Genomic DNA, 24,117 nt, shown 5'->3' on the forward strand with positions numbered 1-24,117 from the left:
AAATAAAATTAAATAAATTGAATTCAAGTGTTTAAACCCCCTTCATAAAAGGTGAATTTGAGTACATCGATGCGTTTGCACCCTATTAGCATAATGGTTCCTAAAAGGTCGATGCACAGCTCGAACAGTGTACATATAGCCTATTTGGAAAATAATAATTTGATTGATGTGTTGCATTTTGCAGAATGCCTTAGGTGGTTAATGGTACCACAACTTTCAGCATCAGTCACAGATTGTCCTATTAAACTGAATTCAGTCTTTGGGAGATGTGTTACTAGACCAACACATTGGTGAAGAAATGGTAAGTTATTTATTCCAAGATTTTATGATTATCACCCGACTACTAGTGAGTATTTCATTTTTTTTTTTACAGAGGCTGTAAAGTGAGTAGGCCTATAACACAGGATATTCTCCTCTCACATCTATATTATCCAATACATTGTATGCCTAAACTCCATCATTAACCAACATGGAAAAGACAGTGAGGCTATGTTTTGTCCCTGTTTCAGGGGAAATTAAATGCATGTTTTTCTTCTGGGAATCTAGAATGTCATGTTTGAGAATATCAAAATATAGTAAAAAGAAAATGAACCTATAAGCATCACTACTTTGGGAAAATTCTCTAAACCTATAGGCCTATGAACATTTATTTTTGAGTGGTGTAAACCACTCCTACAACTGGCTTTTGTGTGCAGAAAAAAATGAGCATGGTTGCTATGTTCAAAATAATTTCTGACGTAATTAAATCACACCCGGGTGAACTGGATGACCGTAGCAACCATGGTCATTTTCTCTGCACAGAAAAAGCCAGTTGTGAAATCACATCCGGGTGTGATTTCATTACGTCAGATCAGAGCTGATCAGGCTACATAATACCTTACCTTATTTCATTACGTCAGACATTGCGTCAGACCACAGCTGATCATGCTATATAAAACCTTACACCACTCAGTTCACACGGGTGTGATTTTTTAGTTAAACAATAGCAAAAGTAGCAACTTTTACTGATTGGGAACAACTCGTGTGATGTTCTCTATTATACAACCTTCCTAGCTTTATTTCAATCCTCTTTTCTTAAAAAGACATTATAGTTTGTGTCATGACATCAACTCCGTCCCTCCTCAAACCGCACACACATGGGTCACATCCGGCTGTCGAACGTCTATACCTAGCAAACACAGTTCAGAGTTGGCCTGTCTTCAACAGAGGGAAGAAGTGAGGGTGATAATTGTCATTGCACATATTCCTACGGGCTGGGAATTGTTGAGTGGGAGTAGTAGTACGAAGGCTCGTCCTCCCAGTGGGGGCTCCTCGCTGGCAGGAGGATACATCAGCAGTGACAGACAACTGTGTGGGGAGGAATCAATTCGAGACAAAGACACATTCTTCTGAGCTTCACTCATCCTCCCGACGGTAAACAGAAGAGTCGGCATCTCAATGTTACATTGGCACTTTTTTATTTAATATTTGGAAAAATGTTTTTTTTGTCATGTAAAGCAGCAGTGGTTCCCAAAGTGGTGTCCGGGGACCCCTAGGGGTCATTGAGGGAGTTCCAGGGGGTCCCCAACTAAATTATAGTTTGGAACCAAATGGACCGTTATGGGTCTATAACTCTATTTGTACACTCTCAGAGTTAAATTACCATTGATTTTACAATATAAATTGGGGCCTCAGAGATAGAAATGTCATTAAATGGGGGTCCGTAGCCGGTGTCTTTTCAAAGTGTTGCGTACTCTTTAAACTAAGTCTTTACCACATCTTGCATGTGAACAGCTGCTCTTTTGACATCTGTGCTATACTGTCTTCCAGGGTGCAGTATAGCCCAAGATTTAGACCCCGTATTTTTCGATTCTGACGTTACAATATACGCTACAAGAGTCTAAATCTTGGGTTAGGTGCAGTCTGTTGGCGGGTCTAATCTTAGTATGCATCCCGTCTAACATCCCCCTTGTCAAATACAGGAGTGGTCATCTCTTAAATGATTCTGCATCTCTGCCTGTGTTGTCTTAAATTAGAGCTGGTTTTGAAGCATTTACTGCAGGTGGTGCACGAGAATGGCTTCTCCCCAGTGTGGATCCTGCTGTGATCTGTCAGTGAGGCACGTTGTCTGAAGGATTTATTACACACATTGCATTTGAACCGCTTCTCTCCCGTGTGGCTCCTCATGTGTATCTCCAAATAGAAATGTTTGGCAAAGCATTTCCCACAAACATCACAAACCTTTGCAAACTCACTCTTGTGAGTTTTTAGGTGAAGTTCAAAATCCTCCTCTGTATTAAAGTGCATCCCACACAGCCCGCAGTCATCTTTAGGGTGACTTTCCAGATGATTCACCAATGAGACTTTGGAGTGAAAATCCTTCCCACACACTTTACATATGATTCGCACCAGCTGCTCTTTTGTGACCACTTCTGCATCAACATCCCCATCACCATATACAGGAGTGGTACTGGTTACAGCAATTTGTTTGCGTTTTAAATGAGTCCACATGTGTTTTCTTAATGTAGAGTACCTGATGAAATGTTCGCTGCAGATGGTGCATGCGTATGGCTTCTCTCCAGTGTGGCTCAGGTGGTGTCTTGTCAAACTCTGTTGACCTCTGAATGATTTACCACACAACTCGCATCTGAAAGACTTCCCCTCAGTGTGGATTCTGAGGTGACTCATCATACTTTGGGGAAACTTGAAGGATTTACCACACACCTCACATGTGAACGGCTTCTCCCCAGTGTGGGACCTGAGGTGCATCTCCAAACTAGTTCTACTGCGAAAGCATTTTCCACAAACATCACAAACTGCTTTCATCTTCTCGTGAGTTTCCAGGTGAAGTTCAAAATCCTCCTCTGTCTTGAAGTGAATCCCACACAGCCCACAGTCATCTTTAGGGTGACTTTTCAAATGTTTCAGAAGTGGGCCTTCATAATGAAAGGATACTCCACATACTTTGCAGGTAGGCCTACAGGATATTTTATTCATCTTTCTTCGTCTTTGTTTGTTTATCTCATTCTTGTGAGTTGCAATCTCATTCTTGTGAGTTTTCAGGTGAAGTTCAAAATCCTCCTCCGTCTTGAAGTGCATCCCACACAGCCCACAGTCATCTTTAGGGTGACTTTTCAAATGTTTCAGAAAGTAGCCTTTATAATGAAAAGATTTCCCACATACTTTGCAGATACAGGTTTTTTTCTTTTTCTTGGTCTGTGGTGTATTACCAGTCAGTGTGCAATGTTGTTTGTTTGGCATTGGCGACCACTCTTCGCTTCCGTCATTGTGTGCATCTAGAATAGCTTCATTTCTGTCACTGTCTCCATCTCGAGTAACATTCCAGTCATCGTCATCATCGTTTTCAGGCTCAGTGAATCCTGGAGATGGGACCTCTTCATCAGCCTCTATGGGCATCTGCTCAGCTGAAGTGACAGGTTCTTCTACATTGCCTATTTCATCTGAGGAGCAGAAAAGGAGAAGTGAACATTCAGCAATGAATGCCAATGATTAAACATAATCAGTATATCACACATCTCAAGGTTCTTGCTTCAATATTTTAAGTGTCCTGACTCCTGTAACATTGGACATTTCTCTGTAACTGTAGTGCTAATTTAAGAAACCAGTTATATCGAGCAACGAGCATAAACATCCAAGAACCTTTGGATGTGCGATATTAAATCCAAAGTTAAAAAAACTGAACTATCCCTTTAATTACGGCATCTCTAATGAAACCATGGTAACCAATGTGGTACCATGTTTACAGCTGTGCAGTAAACATGGTAGTCTCACAGTAACTAGCTATATGATTAGTGATTACATATCGAACATGGGAGGCACAACTATTGAAAATTTGAAACATGTTTACTTTGAACACTAGCCCCATGTGTGACCTCTCCTTCACTGTAGCTCCAGGACTCAGTCACATAGCATTGCCATCCAGAACTGGAGTGCCAGTAATTTATGACTTATTTAATTTCACAATGTCCTCAATTTTTTTTAAATAGTATGGCTGGATAGTGAACCTATGTAAATCATAAAGTCACCAGTTTTACCCCGAGCCCACACTCTCTCTACGTCGTCCTCAGACGAGCCCTCCATCGGCGTCTCCAGTCATCTCGGTTCTCCATACATCTGGCCAGCTCATTTGGCCACCCAGTCTACATATTGACAATGTATAATCCCTGAGTAAGACACTTAACCCATAACTGCTCCCAGGGCCCACTGTAAATTGTGTGCGCCATACATTTTGTGCTCCCCAAATAAAGTCCAGAAATCCTGTCAGGCCCTGTCACAGGCAGGGAACGTTGTCCGTGTGCAGGTAGTGTAAAAGTGGAGATATTAAAAACATTTTCACTGCCAGAACTTTCAAATGCATATGAAACTACAGGACAATATCCGACTCCAAGTCGCAGCAATTAATTAGAGGCTATTGGGAGATAGAGAAGTTTAAATACTGCCACTAATGACTATCAGTCTGCTACCAGGCATGCATATCTATGGATCTATGGCTGTGTATCTGCAATATCACAGCCATTCTAGGGCTAATCGTCTCACCACGTCAATCAGATACATTTTTACAACACATACCTTTACCTGTTATTCTAGTTAACCTGATGTCAGGTTGTAGAAGCGCATTGAGCATCTTGCATTGTCGACTGATCTCTCGTTTGGACTGGTGCATTTCTCCCTTGTAGCCTGAGATCGTCTTCTCAACAGCTTCCACAATCCTATCAGCAGCTACAGACAGAAAATGCTTCACAGGGACTTCACAGGAATTCCACTCCTGCTGCTGCTCAGTGAGGAGATCCTCCTCCCACACAGAGAGGTTGAGTTGTGCTTCCTCTGAGGAGCAGAAAAGGAGAACATTCAGCAATAATTACAACATGTGACTAAATTTGACTGAGGGACTGCCATTGGATTTTTTTTAGAATTTTCGTTTTTTCATATCATATGAAAGCAGGGAATCTTCAAATTGACATATTGGTTGTTCAGTTTGACCCACCAGTTTTGGAGATATGGCTTATAGAGTAATGTCTTGCAGAAAACAGCGAGTTGAGAAAACAGGCTTGAAAAGTTCACTTCTGTGGTCTCTAACATTACACCTAGCTACATGTTTAAGCATTTATTTCATATTTACATGTCGATATCAGCTCACACTTATTTCAGACATGCTCTAGTATGTGAAGAGTCTGCCTGTGCTATTAACTCATTTTTGAAAAAAAGAAAAAAAAACGTTTTCTCCTCTGGTGAAAAGCTGGAATGTGCACAATGGCAGTCTCTCAGTTTCCACCTTTTAATTTGACATCACACATCTCAGGCAGGATGATTGCACAGGGTGTATATACAGTATGTCTGTATACTTTTATTAGGGGTCAAGCCCGAAGGGAAAAAGACCCCTTAATCGCTGAAGCTCACAGTCATTCGTCAAAGGACCTCTGACATTTAGGTCTCCCAATGAATCTGATCTGCTCTATCCACTTTTTTCACGTCAAAAAAGTGACGTCAAAGGTTTTTGCAGCCTTGTTAGGCAGAGTCTCGAGTCGACCCTGCTAATGCACGGTTGGCTGTGGGAGCCGGATGGCGTTCCGCGGGCTCAACTCCCGAACCCGACAGCCTTTGCCACGTGTGACTCCCCATCTCTCTCCCCCTTTCCTGTCTGTCTACTGTTCACTATCAATAAAGGCATAAAAGCAACAAAAACAAATCTTTAACCTTTAAAAAAAGATATATATATAGCCGATTTGCTCAAACACGTGACGTAAATTCTCCATTCATTGTCAATGGCATTTAATGTTTGTGTTAGGACAAAAATCTACACTATAGCTGAATATAGGAGGGGCTAGTGCCCCTCAAAATTCAAAAATGACACCATAGTCATAGTGTGAATTGAGCGGTGGCTTTGGGGAGGTTTACTTGTAATGACCCCTCCTTCCTGGCCTGCATGTATGTGTGTGTGTGTGTGTTGCAGTGATCAATGAGTGTTTGTTAGGCAACAGTGACACTTTAGATCACCCAGCAGTATTGCTGTACTCAAGTGGACATACACAGAGTAGACACATGCAATTGCATGCATGGGAATTTGGGAGCAGGCATGTGGGCTCACTGAGCTGTGACTTAATAGGTTAAACAGCTGTGCAGGCAGTCGCACAGTAGACAATATTCTATATCTAACATAGGAGATTTATAATGTTGTGTTGATGTATTGTTTTGATTGTATTTGTGAATAATTGTAACCTCGGCTACATTGAAAATGAGGGCTTGCCCTCAACTGTATTTCAGAGTATAAATAAAGGTGATGAGCTACAACTATTGGAACATGGTTGAACAACAAGACCCATGTGTGACCTCTCCTTCACTGTAGCTCACAAAAATAAACATTTTGATTTGAAGTGTACGTTTTACATTAGAGGCTGGTTGAGTGGATGCTGCAGGCTAGATTGAGGCAATCATCTCTAACAGTCTGGTATTATTTCTAATGATAATTCTGTTGATCTGTTTTATAAACGCAAGTGTCACGTACATACCAGATATTTTGATCTCGGATTGTAGAAGCAGATCGAGCAGCTTGCGTCGTCGACTGATCTTTCGTTTAGACTGGAACATTTCTTCCTCGTAGCCTGAGATCATCTTTTCAACAACTTCCACGATCTGATCAGCAGTCGCAGACAGAAACTGCTTCACAAGGACCCGAAGACCTTGAGTTTTACTCATCTTGGTATCTAGTTATGCGGCTTTTATCAAATCGATACTGTTATGGAGAACAATGGTTCTCTTTATGATCACAAACGGTTCTGAATGATTATATAAAAAAAACACTGGACAAGTCAATGTTTACTTCCGCTTCACTGGGGTTGCACTTCCAGGTGAACTATCTTTTTCTAAACCCAATTATCAGACACTGTTATCCAGAGCGGCGCCGCCTGGTGGTATAGAAGAATAACTTTCTGAAGCACCAAATGTCAAAGAAAACACAAAATGTTCACAATCATAATTGGATTATATGCCTCAAGAACTAGACTGGATGGATAGGTCGACCAGCATTGCACGCACCCATGTGGATAAGTTGTCAACTGCAAAGCAGCTTCAACAAATACAAATTAATCTTTCTTACAAAATTCTCTTTAACCTCTAAACATTACAAGATAAAAGTAAAGACTAGACATATTGGTCTAATGTTGCAATGTTAACTAACATGGAAAATAAATGTATTTTTTTTAATTGCCAGTGAGGCTATGCTTTCTCTTAATTATTGCATCTCTGAATTAAATGCATCCTTTTCTTCTGGGAATCTAGAATGTCATGTTTGTTTGATAATATCAAAATGTAGTAACAACATTAACCTAAGCATCACTTAGATGACCAGAGAGAAAGCTGTCCAGGTGCAGCTCGTGAAAAAGTGGAGATGGTTTTATGCCAGAACTTTCACATGGATATGAAAGTTGAGGACCATATCTGACTCCCAAGTCTTTGGAATTATTTATTGAGCGAGTACACACGGAGTGCCAACCACATTTATGCCACCGTTCTGCCGCCGCAACCGTAAGTCTATGGAAGTGTTCTATGGCTCTGATATGTGAAATACTTGCAATGTATGTAACAACAGAGACATTCTAGGGCTACAAAAGTAGCAACTGTTACTGATTGGGAACAATTTTTGTCATCCAACCTTCCTAGCTGCTTTCACATATTAAGTTGAATTCACTTTATTTCAATCCTCTTCTTAAAAAGACATTACATAGTTTGCTTCATGACTCAACTAATCTCCCTCCTCAAACAGCACACGTCACCCCCTGGCCCCTAAAATAAAGAGAAAAAACAGCATTTTGAGCACTGTAGACTAGGGCACTGATGATCCACTGTCAATTAATCTTAAAGAAAACGTGACAGAAAACATTATGTTAACAATAACATACCATAAAGGGCTATACACACCAAGCACACTAATTATAAAGATATTGTTTAGAAGAGTGCACACCACAACTACAAAGATGACAGATTTCAATGATGTAGATATCGTTGTATTGCTCTGGAAAGCCCTTAAGAGAATACAAAAAACAATATGAGGAAAACATTGTTAATTGCCTGAGCTACAGATAATTGATATACAAGAAACTGTAGTATGGGAATAAACTAGAGATCGTGCTGCAGATTAAGGAACTGGTCGGAATAACGTGTTCCTTCCACGTGCTACAGCCGGCCGGTCCCCAGTGTGGATCCTGAGATATCTTGTCAAAGTGTTGCGCACACTGAAGGCTTTACTACACACCTTGCATGTGAACGGCTGGTCTTTTGACAACTGTGCTATAATGTCTCAAATACAGGAGTGGTCATCTTTTAAATGATTCTGCATCTCCGCATGTGTTGTCTTAAATTAGAGCTGGTTTTGAAGCATTTACTGCAGGTGGTGCACGAGAATGGCTTCTCCCCAGTGTGGACCCTTTTGTGATCTGTCAGTGTGCTGTGTTGTCTGAAGGCTTTATCACACACATTGCATTTGAACCGCTTCTCTCCAGTGTGGCTCCTCATGTGTTTCTCCAAATAGAAAGGTTTGGCAAAGCATCTCCCACAAACATCACAAACCTTTGCAATCTCATTCTCGTGAATTTCCATGTGAAGTTCAAAATCCTCCTCGGCATTAAAGTGCATCCCACACAGCCCGCAGTCATCTTTAGGGTGACTGTCCAGGTGATTCACCAATGAGACTTTGGAGTGAAAATCCTTCCCACACACTTTACATAGGATTTGCACCAGCTGCTCTTTTGTGAACACCTCTGCATCAACATCTCCATCGTCATATACAGGAGTGGTACCGGTTACAGTGATTTGTGTGTATTTTAAATGAGTCCGCCTGTGTTTTCTTAATGTAGAGTACCTAATGAAATGTTCGCTGCAGATGGTGCATGCGTATGGCTTCTCCCCAGTGTGGTTCAGGTGGTGTCTTGTCAATTTCGATTGACATATGAAAGATTTACCACACAACTCACATCTGAAAGGCCTCTCTCCAGTGTGGGTCCTGAGGTGACATCTCATTTCGTGGTGAACTTTGAAGGATTTACCACACACCTCACATGTGAACGGCTTCTCTCCCGTGTGGCTCATCTTGTGCCTCTCCAAACTGCTACTACTGGGAAAGCATTTTCCACAAACATCACAAACCACTACTTTCGCCTTCTTGCGAGTTGCAATCTCATTCTTGTGAGTATTTAGGTGAAGTTCAAAATCCTCCTCTGTCTTGAAGTGCATCCCACACAGTCCGCAGTCATCATTAGGGTGACTTTTCAAATGTTTCAGAAATGGGCCTTCATATTGAAAAGATTTCCCACATACTTTGCAGACACAGGATTTTTTATTTGTCTTTGTCTGTGGTGTCTCTTCACTTCTGTCACTGTGTGCATCTTGAATAGCTTCATTTCTGTCACTGTCTCCATCTTGAGTAGTATTCCAGACATCGTCATCTTCGTTTTCAGGCTCAGAGAATCCTGGAGATGGGACCTCTTCATCAGCCTCTATGATCATCTGCTCAGCTGAAGTGACTGGTAGAGGTTCTTCTACTTTGCCTATTTCATCTGATGAGCAGATAAGGAGAGGTGAACATTCAGCAATGATTAAACAACATCAGTATACAGTATCACCATCTCAAGGTTCTTGCTTCAAAATGTTAAGTGTCCTGTGGACATTTCTCTGTAACCGTAGTGCCAATTTAAGAAACAGTTTTCATCTAGCACACTTAACATTCAAGAAGTTTTGGACGTGCGATTTTAAATCCAAAGATTAATTACAGCATCTCTACTGTACTGATACCATGGTAACCAATGGAGTTAATAAAAGAGCTGTGCAGTAAACGTGGTAGTCTCACAGTAGCTAGCTAGATGATTAGATATCGAACATGGGAGGCACAACTATTGAAACATGTTTACTTTGAACACTTATAGCTATTGTCTTTTTCTAGTGCATTCTATTTACTGATGTAATGTATTTTTTTATGTTCATTTTTTATGTTCATCACGCTCTTTTTATTCTGTACGTATTGCACTGGAGCTGTTGGACAAAACATATTTCCTTCGGGATCAATAAAGTATCTATCCGCCCAGGCGGTGGCGTAACCGTCTGGGCACCCGACTGGTAATCCAGTCGCAGTGTGCCGCGGGTTCGACTCCCGAGCCCGACACGGCCTTTACTGCATGTCTTCCCCCATCTCTCTCCCGTTTCCTGTCAGCCTACTGTCTGTCCCTTCAAAAAAACCAATAAAAAAAATATATCTTAAAAAAAAATAAAGTATCTATCTATCTATCTGGCCCCATGTGTGACCTCTCCTTAACTGTAGCTCCAGGACTCAGTCACATAGCATACAAGTTTAAATAGCACCACGATCAGTCTGATTGATTGATTGAAGTATTTATTAACAGTTTGCAGAATTACAGTACATTTCAAGCAAAATGTACTGGTGGCGCTGCTCAGTGGAGACCCGGCCTCTAGTGCTGCCTGCTGCTGCATCAAGCGCTTTTTAATTGTTTTTACTAAAACGTTTATGTACTACTGCACTTTTGCCCAAGACAAATTTCCCCTTGTGGGACAATAAAGTATATCTCATCTCATCTCAATACAAAAACTGTAAACTGTGAGTGGACGCCCCAAAAAAGCATTACAATTGTTTACAAGAGGGTCCACCTTGTTCAATTCATCAAAACATTTAAAGACGTACAAATATACACTTCTATTTAGCCAAAGAACAGAACAGGAATTCATCATAAAGGAGGTAAAAAGGGAAAAGAAACATATACAGTCTGCTACCCAGGCGTGCATATCTATGGATCTATGGCTGTGTATCTGGAATATCACAGCCATTCTAGGGCTAATGTCACCACGTCAATCAGATACATTTGAACACATACCTTTACTTGGAATTCTAGTTAACCTGATCTCAGGTTGTAGAAGCGCATTGAGCTTCTTGCATTGTCGACTGATCTCTCGTTTGGACTGGTGCATTTCTCCCTTGTAGCCTGAGATCGTCTTCTCAACAGCTTCCACAATCCTATCAGCAGCTACAGACAGAAAATGCTTCACAGGGACTTCACAGGAATTCCACTCCTGCTGCTGCTCAGTGAGGAGATCCTCCTCCCACACAGAGAGGTTGAGTTGTGCTTCCTCTGAGGAGCAGAAAAGGAGAACATTCAGCAATAATTATAACATCTGTGTGTGTGTGTGTGTGTGGTCTCCTTTTTCATTCTATTGAAGGGATAGTACATGCACCTTCATTTGACATCACACGTCAGGCAGAATGATTGGTGCATATACAGTATGTCTATACTATTATTCATATTTTGTTTGAGGGTATATCGACAGTGCTGTTACTCTTCTTCCTCTACTGTACTTATATGCTCTCTCTATCTGTAACTTTTCCTGCTGTGCAGTCTCTGGAGCCTGAATTTCCCCACCAGTAAAGGTGTCTGTCTCAGGGAATGTTGCAAAATGTAGTGTCCAGTGGTCATTTCTCAGTAACTGAAATGCTAATTTAAGAACCATTCTCAACTATTTGACCAGAACCTTTGGATGTGCACTGCAATAAAATCAATAAAAAAAACAGAACAATCCCTGATGACATGGTATTGATAACCATGTGAGCTGTGGCTAAATATGTTATAAAGCTGTGCATTAAACAGGCAGTCGCACAGTAGATTATAGATCGATATCTAACATCGAACAACACTAAAACCATGTGAGAAACAAACCATCTTTCACTGTAGCTCCCCAGAATAAACATTTTGATTTGAAGTGGACGACTGAACGTTTTACATTAGAGGCTGGTTGAGTGGATCCTGCAAGCTGGATTGAGACAATCATCTCTAACGTCTGGTATTCTAATGATAATTTTAAACGCACCGATTGATTGATTGAAAAATGTATTAACAGTTTGCAGAATTACAGTACATTTCAAGCACAAACTCAATACAAAGGCTGTTGACTGTGAGTGGACGACCCAATTAAGCATTACACTTGTTTACAACAGGGTCCACCATGTTCAATTCATCAACATTTAGAGACGTACAAATAGACACTTCTATACAAAGAACAGAACAGGAATTCATCATAATGGAGGTAAAAAGGGAAAAGAAACATATACAGTGAGGGGAAAGGGGGGGGGGATTCAGATTTTACGGGGGCCAGTTACGAATTGCAGCCATCCGTAGGTGCCCTTTGAGAGCGGTTTCGAAGGAGTCAAGGGATTTGCATGTCTTAATGACTGTTGGTAGGGCGTCCCACATTTTGGTGGCATAGGAGCGAAAATAATTTAGTCCCTTGTTTGTGCCGAATCTGGGTTGTACATGGTTCGTTGCACTCCCTCTGCTGCTTGTCTGGCTGACATCTCGGCGTGGATGTCGACAAACCACCTGAAGCTCAACCTGGACAAGACCGAGCTGATGTTCCTCCCGGGGAAGGGCTGTCCGCACCGAGACATGGCCATCACCATGGATAATGCTGTGGTGACCTCAACTCGGACTGCGAAAAATCTGGGTGTGACCCTGGACGATCAACTGACGTTCTCGGCAAACATCGCATCAGTGACAAGGTCCTGCAGATTCCTCCTCTACAACATCAGGAGGATTCGCCCCTTCCTCACGGAGAAGGCAGCCCAGGTGCTCATCCAGGCTCTCGTCATCTCCCGCCTGGACTACTGCAACTCCCTCCTTGCTGGTGCTCCGGCATCTGCCATCAGACCTCTGGAGCTTGTTCAGAAAGCTGCGGCTCGTCTGGTGTTCAACCGCCCCAAGTTCTCCCACACAACCATCCTTCTCCGTTCTCTACACTGGCTCCCCGTAGCGGCCCGCATCCAGTTCAAAACCCTGGTGTTAGCCTATAGGGCAGTGAAAGGAACAGCTCCTTCCTACCTCCGGGCTATGGTCGATGCCTACACCCCGGCCCGACCACTTCGGTCTGCCACCTCGGGGCGACTGATTGCCTCGTCACTCAAGGGTCCTTCTGGCCGATCCACACGGTCACGACTCTTTTCTGTTCTGGCCCCACAGTGGTGGAATGAACTCCCCACTGATGTTAGGACAGCAGAGTCACTGCCCATATTTCGCCGCAGGTTGAAAACCCACCTCTTCAGGAAACACTACCCTTCCTCTCTACCTGACCTACTTGTTGTTAACTAGTTGTACGAACGCTTGTTTTCTATTGTTGTATTGTTTATTGGATCTTGTTTAGTCGATACACTTAATTGTTTTAGCTCATGCTCATTTGATTTAGCTATTTTGTCTCATCTGGTTAAAGAAATAGGTAGCTGATATATTGCACTTTTACCTTAGCGCTAGGTATACTCTTGGTTGCTTGTTTTTGCAGAAAATGCACTAAAGACTTCTGGTGATTAGTAGTTTTTGTTCCCTACCTATGTTGAATACACTTATTGTAAGTCGCTTTGGATAAAAGCGTCTGCTAAATGACTGTAATGTAATGTAATGTTGTGGGTGTGGACTTCGTTAACATTAAGGAAGTATCTAGACAGGTACATGGGTATCTTGGTGGAGTATCGAATCTTGTGGACCAGACCCATTGCAAGATGCTGTACTCTGTCGTCGACCCCAAGCCATGCCAGTCTGTCAAAGTGGGCAGGGGTGAGGTGGGTTCGGGGGGTGAGGCCAAGTAGGAGCCTGACCAGTTAGTTTTGGGAAGTCTGGAGCCTAGTTTTAAGGGCCTTTGAGGTGCTGTGGTACCAGGAGGTGCATGCATAGTCAAAGAAGCCTTGAACGAGGGCTCCTGTTAAGGTCTTCAAGGTGTCGACCAGTGAGGAGATCCTGTAAAGGAATCTTGTTCTTTGGTTGACTTTTTTGATTACGTTGGTGGCCATTTTATCACCGGAAAGATTAGCCTCCAGGATGGAACATAGGTAGGTAATTTCATCTTTACGTGTGATAACATTGTCACCCACTCTAACCAAGAAGCCATTTGCCTTGCTGAGATTACTATTAGATCCAAAGAGAATGGATTCAGTTTTTCCCAGGTGTAAAGATAGTTTGTTATCAGCGAGGCAGGTGCAGATTCTACCGAGTTCAGAGCTGAGGGCATTTTCAACCTGCAGTTTGTCCCTGTCCGAGACCAGCAGTGCCGAGTCATCTGCGAACAGGAACAAGTTGCAGTCACAATCAGTGCAATCACACATTGTATCACATACCAGATATTCCATTTAACCTGATCTCAGGTTGTAGAAGCACATCGAGCAGCTTGTGTCGTCGACTGATCTTTCGTTTAGACTGGAACATTTCTTCCTCGTAGCCTGAGATCATCTTTTCAACAGCTTCCACGATCTGATCAGCAGTCGCAGACAGAAACTGCTTCACAAGGACCCGAAGACCTTGAGTTTTACTCATCTTGGTATCTAGGTAGGCGGCTATTATCACATCGATAGACTGTTATGGAGAACAATGGTTCTCTTTATGATCACAAACAGTTCTGAATGATTATTTAAAAACACTGGACAGACAAGTGAAGTCAATGTTTACTTCCGCTTCACTGGGGTTGCACTTCCAGGTAAACCTTTTTTCTAAACCCATTTATCAGACGCTCTTATCCAGAGCGGCGCCGCCTGGTGGTAGAATAATAACTTTCTGACTGTAATAAAAGTACATTTGCAAGCATCCAAAAGTGTAGTCTGGCAGTCAAAAGAAAATACAGAATGTCAACTTCACAATCATAATTGGGTTAGTTTCAAAAGCTAGACTGGATAAGTGGACCATCTATGAAAGCTACCAACACCCACCCCCGTTTCCCCTCACTGTATATATTTCTTTTCCCTTTTTACCTCCTATGATGATTTATTTTTGACTATATAGTTGTGTATATTCGTACGTCTCTAAATGTTTTGATTAATTGAAAATGGTGGGCCCTATTGTAAACAAGTGTAATGCTTTATGGTGTCGTCCACTCACTGTTAACAGTTTTTGCATTGAGTTGTACTTGAAATGGACTGTAATTCTGCAAACTGTTAATAAAATCAATCAATCAAAGGTAGTACAGCACTCTGCAAAGCAGCTGCAACTGAATACAACTTAAACATTACAGGATATAAGAAAAGACTAGTCAGACACAGTGGTCTAATGTTGCAACTAGGGATGTCCCGATCATGATTTTTTTTGCTCCCGATCAGATTCCAATAATTAGATTTTGAGCATCTGCCGATACCGATTTTTCCCGATCCGATATTTATATTCAATCCAATCCAATCCACCTATTTATAGGCTATAGCACATATTACAACGCAAGGTTAACAAAGTGCTGTACAGGAAAATAAAAACAAAATCCACTAAGACACAGAAAAGCAACAGCAAGAAAAACACATACAAAGACAACATCACTGAAACATCCTAGACGCAGCAGCATCAGCAGACAGTGAAACAAAACAAAACATGGACCATCGAGACACTTGTTAAAAGCCAAGGTGTAAAGGTGGGTTTTGAGACGTGATTTAAAAGTCTCAATGGACGGGGCCAGTTTGACGTGGGAGGGGAGTGCGTTCCATAGTGAGGGGGCTACAATGGAAAAGGCTCGGTCACCTCTGGTCTTTAAGCGGGACTTCTTTTTCACCTTAAGATTTAACTGGCCCGCAGACCGCAGTGACCTTGGGGGATTATACACCTCAATAAGTTCTGACAGATACTGGGGTGCCAAGCCATTCAGTGATTTAAAAACAAAAAATACAAATTTAAAATCAATTCTGAAGCGCACAGGGAGCCAGTGGAGTGACGCCAGAACGGGTGTGATGATCAGATCAGGACAACCTTAGTTGCAACTATAAAAACTGAAATCATTCATAAAGGTGAATTAATTTGCATTAGAGTACATTTACGATGCATTTTGCACTCCATAATGGTTCCTAATAGATGCAATGAAACAGACACACATCTGGAGAAAAAAATTGATTGATGCAATTACCTGCCAAACAGATGATTAATGGTGAATGTGGTACACCAAATACTGTTACTTTATGGAGGAACTGAAGTTACCCCAGAAGGTCCAATCAAGTACAATCAATCATGGGAATAGAAAGCATTAAGAATCACAGAAAACCACGCAATGATAGAACCGCAGAATTTGATTAATTATTAACTGTTCGTTTAATTGGGGCCACAAAGCTGGGCATAGGAGCACCCTTCAAAGAAACAATATGAGTGAAAGATTGTTAATTGCCTGAGCTACAGATTAGCTAATTGATATACAAGATATTGTGGTATGGGAATAAAACTAGATAGTGCTGCAGTCTTGTCAAAGAGTTGCATACACTGAAGTCTTAACCGCACACTTTGCATGTGAACGGCTGCTCTTTTGACGTCTGTGCTATACTGTCTTCCACCTCTGCATTTGTCAAATAGAGGAGTGGTCATCTTTTAAATGATTCTGCATCTCTGCACGTGTTGATGTAAATTAGAGCTGGTTTTGAAGCATTTACTACAGGTGGTGCATGAGAATGGCATCTCCCCAGTGTGGATTCTGGTGTGTTGTATCAGTGAGCCGTGTCGTCTGAAGGATTTATCACACACATTGCATTTGAACCGCTTCTCTCCCGTGTGGCTCCTCATGTGTTTCTCCAAATAGAAAGGTTTGGCAAAGCATTTCCCACAAACATCACAAACCTGTGAAATCTCAATCTCGTGCGTTTTCATGTGAAGTTCAAAATCCTCCTCTGTATTAAAGTGCATCCCACACAGCCCGCAGTCATCTTTAGGGTGACTTTCCAGATGATTCACCAATGAGGCTCTGGAGTGAAAATCCTTCCCACACACTTTACATATGATTCGCACAAGCTTCTCTTTTGTGATCACCTCTGCATCACCATTGTCATATACAGGAGTGGTACTGGTTACAGTGATGTTTTTGCGTTTTAAATGAGTCTGCATGTGTTTTCTTAATGTAGAGTACCTGATGAAATGTTCGCTGCAGATGGTGCATGCGTATGGCTTCTCCCCAGTGTGGATCAGGTGGTGTCTTGACAATGTCCCTTGAAATTTGAATGATTTACCACACAACTCACATCTGAAAGCCTTCTCCCCAGTGTGGGTTCTGAGGTGAGCTTTCATACATTGGTGTAAGGTGAAGGATTTACCACACACCTCACATGTGAACGGCTTCTCTCCCGTGTGGCTCCTCATGTGAATATTTAAACACCACACTGCAGCAAAGCATTTTCCACAAACATCACAAACTACTTTCGCCTTATTGCGAGTTGCAAACTCATTCTTGTGAGTTTTCAGGTGAAGTTCAAAATCCTCCTCTGTCTTGCAGTGCATTCCACACAGCCCACATTCATCTTCAGGGTGTCTTCTCAAATGCTTCAGAAAGTAGCCTTCATGATGATAAGATTTCCCACATACTTTGCAGTTGCAGATACAACTTGTCTGTGGTGTCTTATCAGTCAGTGTGATATATTGTTTGTTTGGCGTTGGCAACCACTCTTCACTTCCGTCACTGTGTGCATCTTGAATAGCTTCATTTCTGTCACTGTCTCCATCTTGAGTAGCATTCCAGACATCGTCGTCTTCGTTTTCAGGCTCAGAGAATCCTGGAGATGGGACTTCTTCATCAGCCTCTATGATCATCTGCTCAGCTGAAGTGACAGGTAGAGGTTCTTCTACTTTGCCTATTTCATCTGAGGAGCAGAAAAGGAGAAGTGAACATTCAGCAATGATTTACCCATTCTGGACAGGAACCCCTTTTGGTGTTACTGTATGTTATACTATTGAAAAATAGCAGATCTCGGTGCCGCGCTATGAGCTTGTAGATCTGCTATTTTTGAAAAATCGTGGCACAAATCTTTGAATGTATATTCTTTCAGAGCGAACGTTTTTAACTCAAATCTTTGCTTCTGGGGGGTCCCTGGAACAACATATTTTCAGATGGGGGTCAGCGGCCAATTACATAGAATTTTTGGGGTCCTTGACATGAAATAGTTTGAGAACCACTGACATAGAAAGATAGGTTTTTCAGAAATCTTCAGATTTAGAAGACTGGGGTTAAACAACAATCAGTACGGTATATCACACATCTCAAGGTTCTTGGTTCAAAGTGTGTAAGTATCCTGTGGACATTTCTCTGTAACCGTAGTGCCAATTTAAGAAACCGTTTTCATCTAGCACACGAACACATCCAATAATCATTAGATGTGCGATATTAAATCTAAAGATTAAAAAACAGAACTATCCCTTTAATTACAGCATCTTTATTGATACCATGGTAACCAATGGAGTTAATTGGTTAAAACAGCTGTGCAGTAAACATGGTAGTCACACATCTCAAGGTTCTTGCTTCAAAATGTTAAGTGTCCTGTGGAGTGTGGACATTTCTCTGTTTGTAAATACATCAAAGATGCGAACATAATCCATTTCTAATGGATGGAGCCTTGGCCTGGAAGAGAGGTCATCAGGCGGTCTCCAACCCTCTTAGAGTGTTTCGACACTTAACCACAACACTCTCCAGTTGGCGTGTCAGCAGTGATTGGCCAAGTCACTGCCCCTCTCCTCCAGGCTTCCAGCTACAGCGGAATCCGCGGAGCGGCGCCCCGGGTGCAGCCATCACCAAGGCGCAACCAGCACTGGGAGGGAAGGCCACACCCGGCCAACAGGGAAGTCCGCATCCTGCCGGCCAGGTGTAGCAAACCAGTGCTGACCATACCCCAGCGACCCCCGGGCACAGGGCACATGCCCGCGGATCTACCCACATGTCCTTTCTCTCCTGCCAGAACCAACAGCACTAGAAAATTGACATGATGTTGCACACTCTTGTACAGTAGGTGGCGGTATGCAACTTTACATTGGTTGAGATCCGCCAAAAAACTCAGAGAAGACTAGAAAAAGTGCCCTTCTGGGCACAGGTCTCCACCAGGAGGATAGGACTGTGTGAGATGTTTGGCAAAATGTTTAGGAGTAATATAAACATGTTTGCCTTTGATGGCAATTGGATGACTTGAGGCATTTTGTTCCAAAAATGTGTTTTGCAAAAATCAACCTGTTGGTGGCGCTATAACAGGCCAATGTGAAAAGGGTGGGATATATTCCTCAGCCTAGTAAGAAAATGTGTGAAAGATTTCACGTAAATTGCATGCTGCGTTCATGATTTGAGGCTTTTGTTCAAAACGGGGCAATCTTGCAAACTGTGAAAGCCAATTATAGCCAATTAGGATGGAATATGAAATATCGGACAGATCCGACTTGAGCACATGACCATAGAGATACTGTGTAACGATTTGTGAGATTTTTGGACAGAATCTGGAGGAGTAATATAAAAAAATGTGTTTTACAAAAGTCGGCCTCCTGGTGGCGCTATAAAAGGCAGATGCGGAAAATGCAGGTCAAAGGTTTGTCCTTGGCCTCTAGGGAGTGTGCATGCAACGTTTCACGCAGATCGGTGCAGTTTTAGGTAAAAAATGTGAAAAGTGCAAAACATACTCTCTCCCCATGCCTTCGGCCTGGTGGAGACAAAGAACCAACAGAAGGCTCTCTCTGCCTTGTGTTCTTGGGGGGCACTGAGGTCTCTAGAACTATGGTTTGCCTCCTGCCTAGGGTCCTCCTACGTCTCACCAGACCATGCGTCTGTGCGGTATGCATGTGTCCATCATTGTCCACACTTGGCATTACTCTGGTGTATTTGAGTCAAGGAAGCCTTCTCTGAGTCTGTGTCACTGTCATTGTCGTTGAATCCGTCATATCGAGTCTGTCTTCCTCCCCTCCTCTCGGGAGACTCTGGGGGTATTGCTCATTTGTACGTTCTGTAGCTTTCTTGGTGCCCTCTTGCGAGTGCTGCAACAGGGGTTGCTGGCCCCTGTTACCCAGCCAGTCCTGGAGGTCAGCTGACTCTCCAGCATCACTGACCTTCCTCGGTTGCCATCCAGACTTTCCTGGAAGTTGCCCAGGGAGTTCAGTTTGTAAATACGTCAAAGATGCGAACGTTTGTAACTGTAGTGCCAATTTAACCACCACCAGTGGTCCGGAGAACAGGGTGAGTACACATACAAGTTTAAATACCGCCACGATCAGTTTGCTACCCGCCGGGCGTGCATATCTATGGATCTATATGGTTGTGTATCTGGGAATATCATATCCCTTCTAAGAGTAATGTCATCACGTCAATCAGATACATTTAAACACAAAACTTTACCTGGTATTCTAGTTAACCTGATATCAGGTTGTAGAAGCGCATTGAGCATCTTGCATTGTCGACTGATCTCTCGTGTGGATTGGTGCATTTCTCCGTTGTAGCCCGAGATCGTCTTCTCAACAGCCTCCACAATCCTGTCAGCAGCTACAGACAGAAAATGCTTCACAGGGACTTCACAGGAATTCCACTCCTGCTGCTGCTCAGTGAGGAGATCCTCCTCCCACACAGAGAGGTTGAGTTGTGCTTCCTCTGAGGAGCAGAAAAGGAGAAGAGAACATTCAGTAATCATTACAACATCTGTGTGTGTGTGGCGTCTCCTTTTTCATTCTATTCAAGGGATAGTACACATTTTTTTCACCTTTTCATTTGACATCACACATCTCAGGCAGAATGATTGGTGTATATACAGTATGTCTGTAAACTATTATTCATATTTTGTTTAAGGGTATATTTTACTGTGGTGTTACTCTTCACCTACTGTACTTATCTCTGTAACTTTCACTGCTGTGCTGTCTCTGAAGCCTGAATTTCCCCACCGGTAAAGGCAGGGAATGTTGCAAAATGTAGTGTCCAGTGGCCATTTCTCAGTAACTGTAATGCTAATTTAAGAACCATTTTCAACTATTTGACCAGAACATTTGGATGTGCACTACAATAAAATCCAAAGATAAAAAAGGGACTACCCGCATCTCTACTGATGCCATGGTATTAGCAACGATGTGAGCTGTGACTTGTTATGTTAAACAGCTGTGCATTAAACAGGCAAATAATTAGATATCCAACATCGGAGCTATTATGGTTGAACAACACTAGACCCATCCCATGTGTGACCTCTCCTTCACTGTAGCTCACCAGAATAAACATTTGAATTTGAAGTTACATTACTGGTTGTGTGGATTCTGCAGGCTAGATTGAGCCAGGCAACCATCTATAACGTCTGGTATTCAACATTCTAAACGCACCAATCACACATCACATACCAGATATTCCATTTAACCTGATCTCGGGTTGTAGAAGCACACCGAGCAGCTTGCGTCGTCGACTGATCTTTCGTTTAGACTGGAACATTTCTTCCTCGTAGCCTGAGATGGTAACAAGACAACTCACCCCTAAAGCCACTTTTGGTGAGTTGTCCAGACAATAGAGATGGGATTTATGGCTCTTTGAAGGGAGCCGGATCTCTGGGATCCGTTCCTTTCAAAGAGTCGTTCAAAAGACTGGCTCTTTTGAACGACGTTCCCGATGGGGGGGGGGGGGGGGTGTGGGGAGGGGTGGGGGGGGAAGGGGGCCAGTGTCCCCCCTCAGTGCCTCCCCAGTACCTCCCCAATATCTGCCCAGGGCCTCCCTAGGGACTCCCTACTCCCCAGTGCCTCCCCAGTGTCTCCCCAGTGCCCCCCCCCCCCCCAGTTGAAACCCCCCTGCCCCCCTCCTCCTCTAAAAAGGAACGGCTCCCTACTGTGAACCGGATCCCATCGTTCCTTTCAAAGAGCCGTTCAAAAGATCCGACTCGTTCACGAACGTCACATCTCTACCAGACAACTCACCCCTAAACGTGAAGACATCTCACCCCTGCTTTTTTAGGGGTGAGATGTCTTCACTTTCCGGGGTGAGATGTCTTCACTTTTGGCCACTTTCGGGGTGAGATGTCTTCACGTTTAGGGGTGAGTTGTCAGGACAACTCACCAAAAGTCTGACTGAATATGTAGCCTTTGAGCTATACTTTACTGAATATTTCACAAGAATATAACACAAGAGTCAAATGTACGGTCAAATGTAATAGTTTATTTAAATATAGAAACATTGTAAACAAAGTTCAAACAGCAGTTTGTACAAAAAATATAAAAAAAAGTAAACATCAAAAGTTTAGAAAAACATCAGTTTGTACAAAAAAATATAGAAAAAAGTTAAGTATAGAAAAAATGTAAACTAAAAAATATAGTAAAAAGTTGTCATAAAAAAAACAAAAAAACATCAGTTTGCTACAAAAACACTTAAAAGTTGTCATATCTACAAAAAGAAAGAAAAAAGTTGTGCTGTGTGCAGTGTGCTGTCCCATTTTGGTCAAAAGTTGTGCACTAAAAAGTTGTCATATCTACAAAAAGAAAGAAAAAAGTTGTGCTGTGTGCAGTGCAGTGTGCAGTGTGCAGTCCCATTTTGGTCAAAAGTTGTGCAGTGCAGTGTGCTCATCTCCACACTGGGGCATTCACTTCAGAAGCGAGAGTTAGCATGTCCATGATGGTCAGATCGTTCCTTTCCAAGTCCTTCCACAACTGGGCCAGATTGCCCTGTGTAGCCTTGGTCTGCTTTCGCTGGTAGCGGCGTAACTTGTTCTCTGACACCATACGCAGCTGGAAGTCTGGTATCAAGGTAGCTTCCTTGTGCAGCAAATCAATGAGCAAATAAATCGGCAAGTTTGCTCGCTGTGCTTTCCGATTTAGGCGGTTATGCCACCCCTCGACATCATTGTGAGAGAGAGAGAGACGCTCTACTCCTTACAAGTGTTTCACCGGATTTTACTGTTAAATAAATAAATAATTAGCCGTGACTGCGCACGTCTGTAGGAACCGATAGTTAGATCCGAATTTGATTATAAAATAATGTGATCACCGTCGTAAAAGGAGATTAACATCACCCCTCGTAGGCCACATCCACAGGTCAACCCCGTAGGCTTTCTTGAGGGAATCCATAGTCTCTTACGCCCGTCTTGGGCATGCGGCTTTCTAGTATGGCCCGAATGTCCAACTCCTCGTCATCGCTGCCCCCACCGATGAACCGCTGCAACAGGGATTCCACCTCCATAGGGTCTTCATCATCAGCGTCAGATTCGTCCGTGAGCTCTAAATCCGAGTCACTGCCACCGTGTATGAAATCTAGAATAAATCCTTCCAGGAGACTTCCTTCTGCATGTCCATTTAAAGCGTTAAGCAAGCGTTTTGATTCAAAGTTACTAGCCATCACAAACAACAAGTCAAGAATGATGTTGTGTTTACTGACAGCGTGAACACATGGTACTTATGGGCGGTGATCGGCTACGTGAAACTGGAGAACAATACATAGGTATGGCCAATCGAAACAACTCTATGTAAATACGTGCAGGAATGTTCACACCCCCAAAATACGCAAATAATCTTTCATTACAGAGACATTTTTGCAATGTAATTACTACGACTTAATGACACTAAAACAACTTTCTGATGGAATAAAAACATTCTTTAACATTCCAACTGTGTTGATGTGGCAAAAACGAAAACCACAAAAATTCTATTCTGGAGTTTCATTAGAGCCGACTTGTGGTTGAAAATACTGTGAGGGGTCACATATGCAAGCACCCCGAGTTATTTCTGTAGCTACTACACAGAAGACAGATACCACAGTGAGACAATAGCAGAACTTGTGACTAAACCAGACCAGATAGATAGAACAAATTATAAATAATTGGGGCAATCCAAAGGCCATACGCAAGCACAAAAGACGAGACTAAGTTCTGGGCACAGGTCTCCACCGTGAGGATAGGAGTGTGTGTGATGTTTGGCAAAATGTTTAGGAGTAATATAAACATGTTTTGTGTGTGTGTGTGTGTGCGTGCGTGCCGCGACTTGGCTTGTTGTAGCGCCACAATGATGCTGGTTTGAAAACGGTCAAGTGGCATTTCTTCCTCAGCCTATAGTGGAAATATGCATGCAGTTTCACCGCAACCGGACGCTGAGTTAAGGAGTTGTGGCGATTTGTACAAAGCGGGCTACTCCTGAAAACTTTAGAAGCCAATCGTAGCCAATCAGGATGGATTATGAGAAATCAAACAAACATGACTATGGAGAGTATGTGTACCGATTTGCGTGAAAAATTCCAGGCAAAGGTTTTTCCTTGGCCTCTAGGGAGTGTGAATACAAAGTTTTACACAGATCCGTGCAGTTAGAGGTAAAAACACTAATCGGCCAGTTATAGCGTGATGAGGCTGAGTTGAAAATGTTCCAGTGGCATTTCTTCGTCGGC

The 24,117-nt window shown here is 42.6% G+C and overlaps 3 protein-coding genes across 7 annotated transcripts; all 3 read right to left on the reverse strand.

The window, feature by feature from the left end:
• Positions 1-1,027: 1,027 nt before the first annotated feature.
• Positions 1,028-6,832, reverse strand: LOC306941694 (uncharacterized protein). 3 transcript variants are annotated; one of them, XM_079527301.1, is made up of 3 exons: positions 6,507-6,832; positions 4,576-4,824; positions 1,028-3,440 (listed from the first exon to the last, which is right to left on the reverse strand). In XM_079527301.1, the coding sequence occupies exons 1-3, from the start codon at positions 6,691-6,693 to the stop codon at positions 1,975-1,977; spliced, it is 1,902 nt and encodes a 633-aa protein (XP_079383427.1). In that variant the 5' UTR covers positions 6,694-6,832; the 3' UTR covers positions 1,028-1,974. The 3 variants fall into 3 exon arrangements, with proteins under 3 accessions (XP_079383427.1, XP_079383426.1, XP_079383428.1); XM_079527300.1 differs by having other exon boundaries at positions 4,570-4,824; XM_079527302.1 differs by lacking the exon at positions 1,028-3,440 and adding an exon at positions 4,108-4,139 and having other exon boundaries at positions 4,570-4,824.
• Positions 1,028-14,502, reverse strand: LOC306941695 (uncharacterized protein). Of its 2 annotated transcripts, XM_079527304.1 has the most exons (4): positions 14,153-14,502; positions 10,875-11,129; positions 8,302-9,548; positions 1,028-1,971 (listed from the first exon to the last, which is right to left on the reverse strand). In XM_079527304.1, the coding sequence occupies exons 1-3, from the start codon at positions 14,346-14,348 to the stop codon at positions 8,317-8,319; spliced, it is 1,683 nt and encodes a 560-aa protein (XP_079383430.1). In that variant the 5' UTR covers positions 14,349-14,502; the 3' UTR covers positions 1,028-1,971; positions 8,302-8,316. The 2 variants fall into 2 exon arrangements, with proteins under 2 accessions (XP_079383430.1, XP_079383429.1); XM_079527303.1 differs by lacking the exon at positions 1,028-1,971 and having other exon boundaries at positions 7,985-9,548.
• A 1,603-nt stretch (positions 14,503-16,105) lies between these two features.
• Positions 16,106-22,873, reverse strand: LOC306942264 (uncharacterized protein). 2 transcript variants are annotated; one of them, XM_079528069.1, is made up of 3 exons: positions 22,732-22,873; positions 20,125-20,373; positions 16,106-17,620 (listed from the first exon to the last, which is right to left on the reverse strand). In XM_079528069.1, exons 1-3 carry the CDS (start codon positions 22,751-22,753, stop codon positions 16,362-16,364), a joined length of 1,530 nt encoding a protein of 509 aa, XP_079384195.1. In that variant the 5' UTR covers positions 22,754-22,873; the 3' UTR covers positions 16,106-16,361. The 2 variants fall into 2 exon arrangements, with proteins under 2 accessions (XP_079384195.1, XP_079384194.1); XM_079528068.1 differs by lacking the exon at positions 22,732-22,873 and adding an exon at positions 21,105-21,201.
• Positions 22,874-24,117: the final 1,244 nt, after the last annotated feature.

This window comes from Electrona antarctica, assembly GCF_951216825.1.
Source record: "Electrona antarctica genome assembly, chromosome: 18".
Lineage (NCBI taxonomy): Eukaryota > Metazoa > Chordata > Actinopteri > Myctophiformes > Myctophidae > Electrona > Electrona antarctica.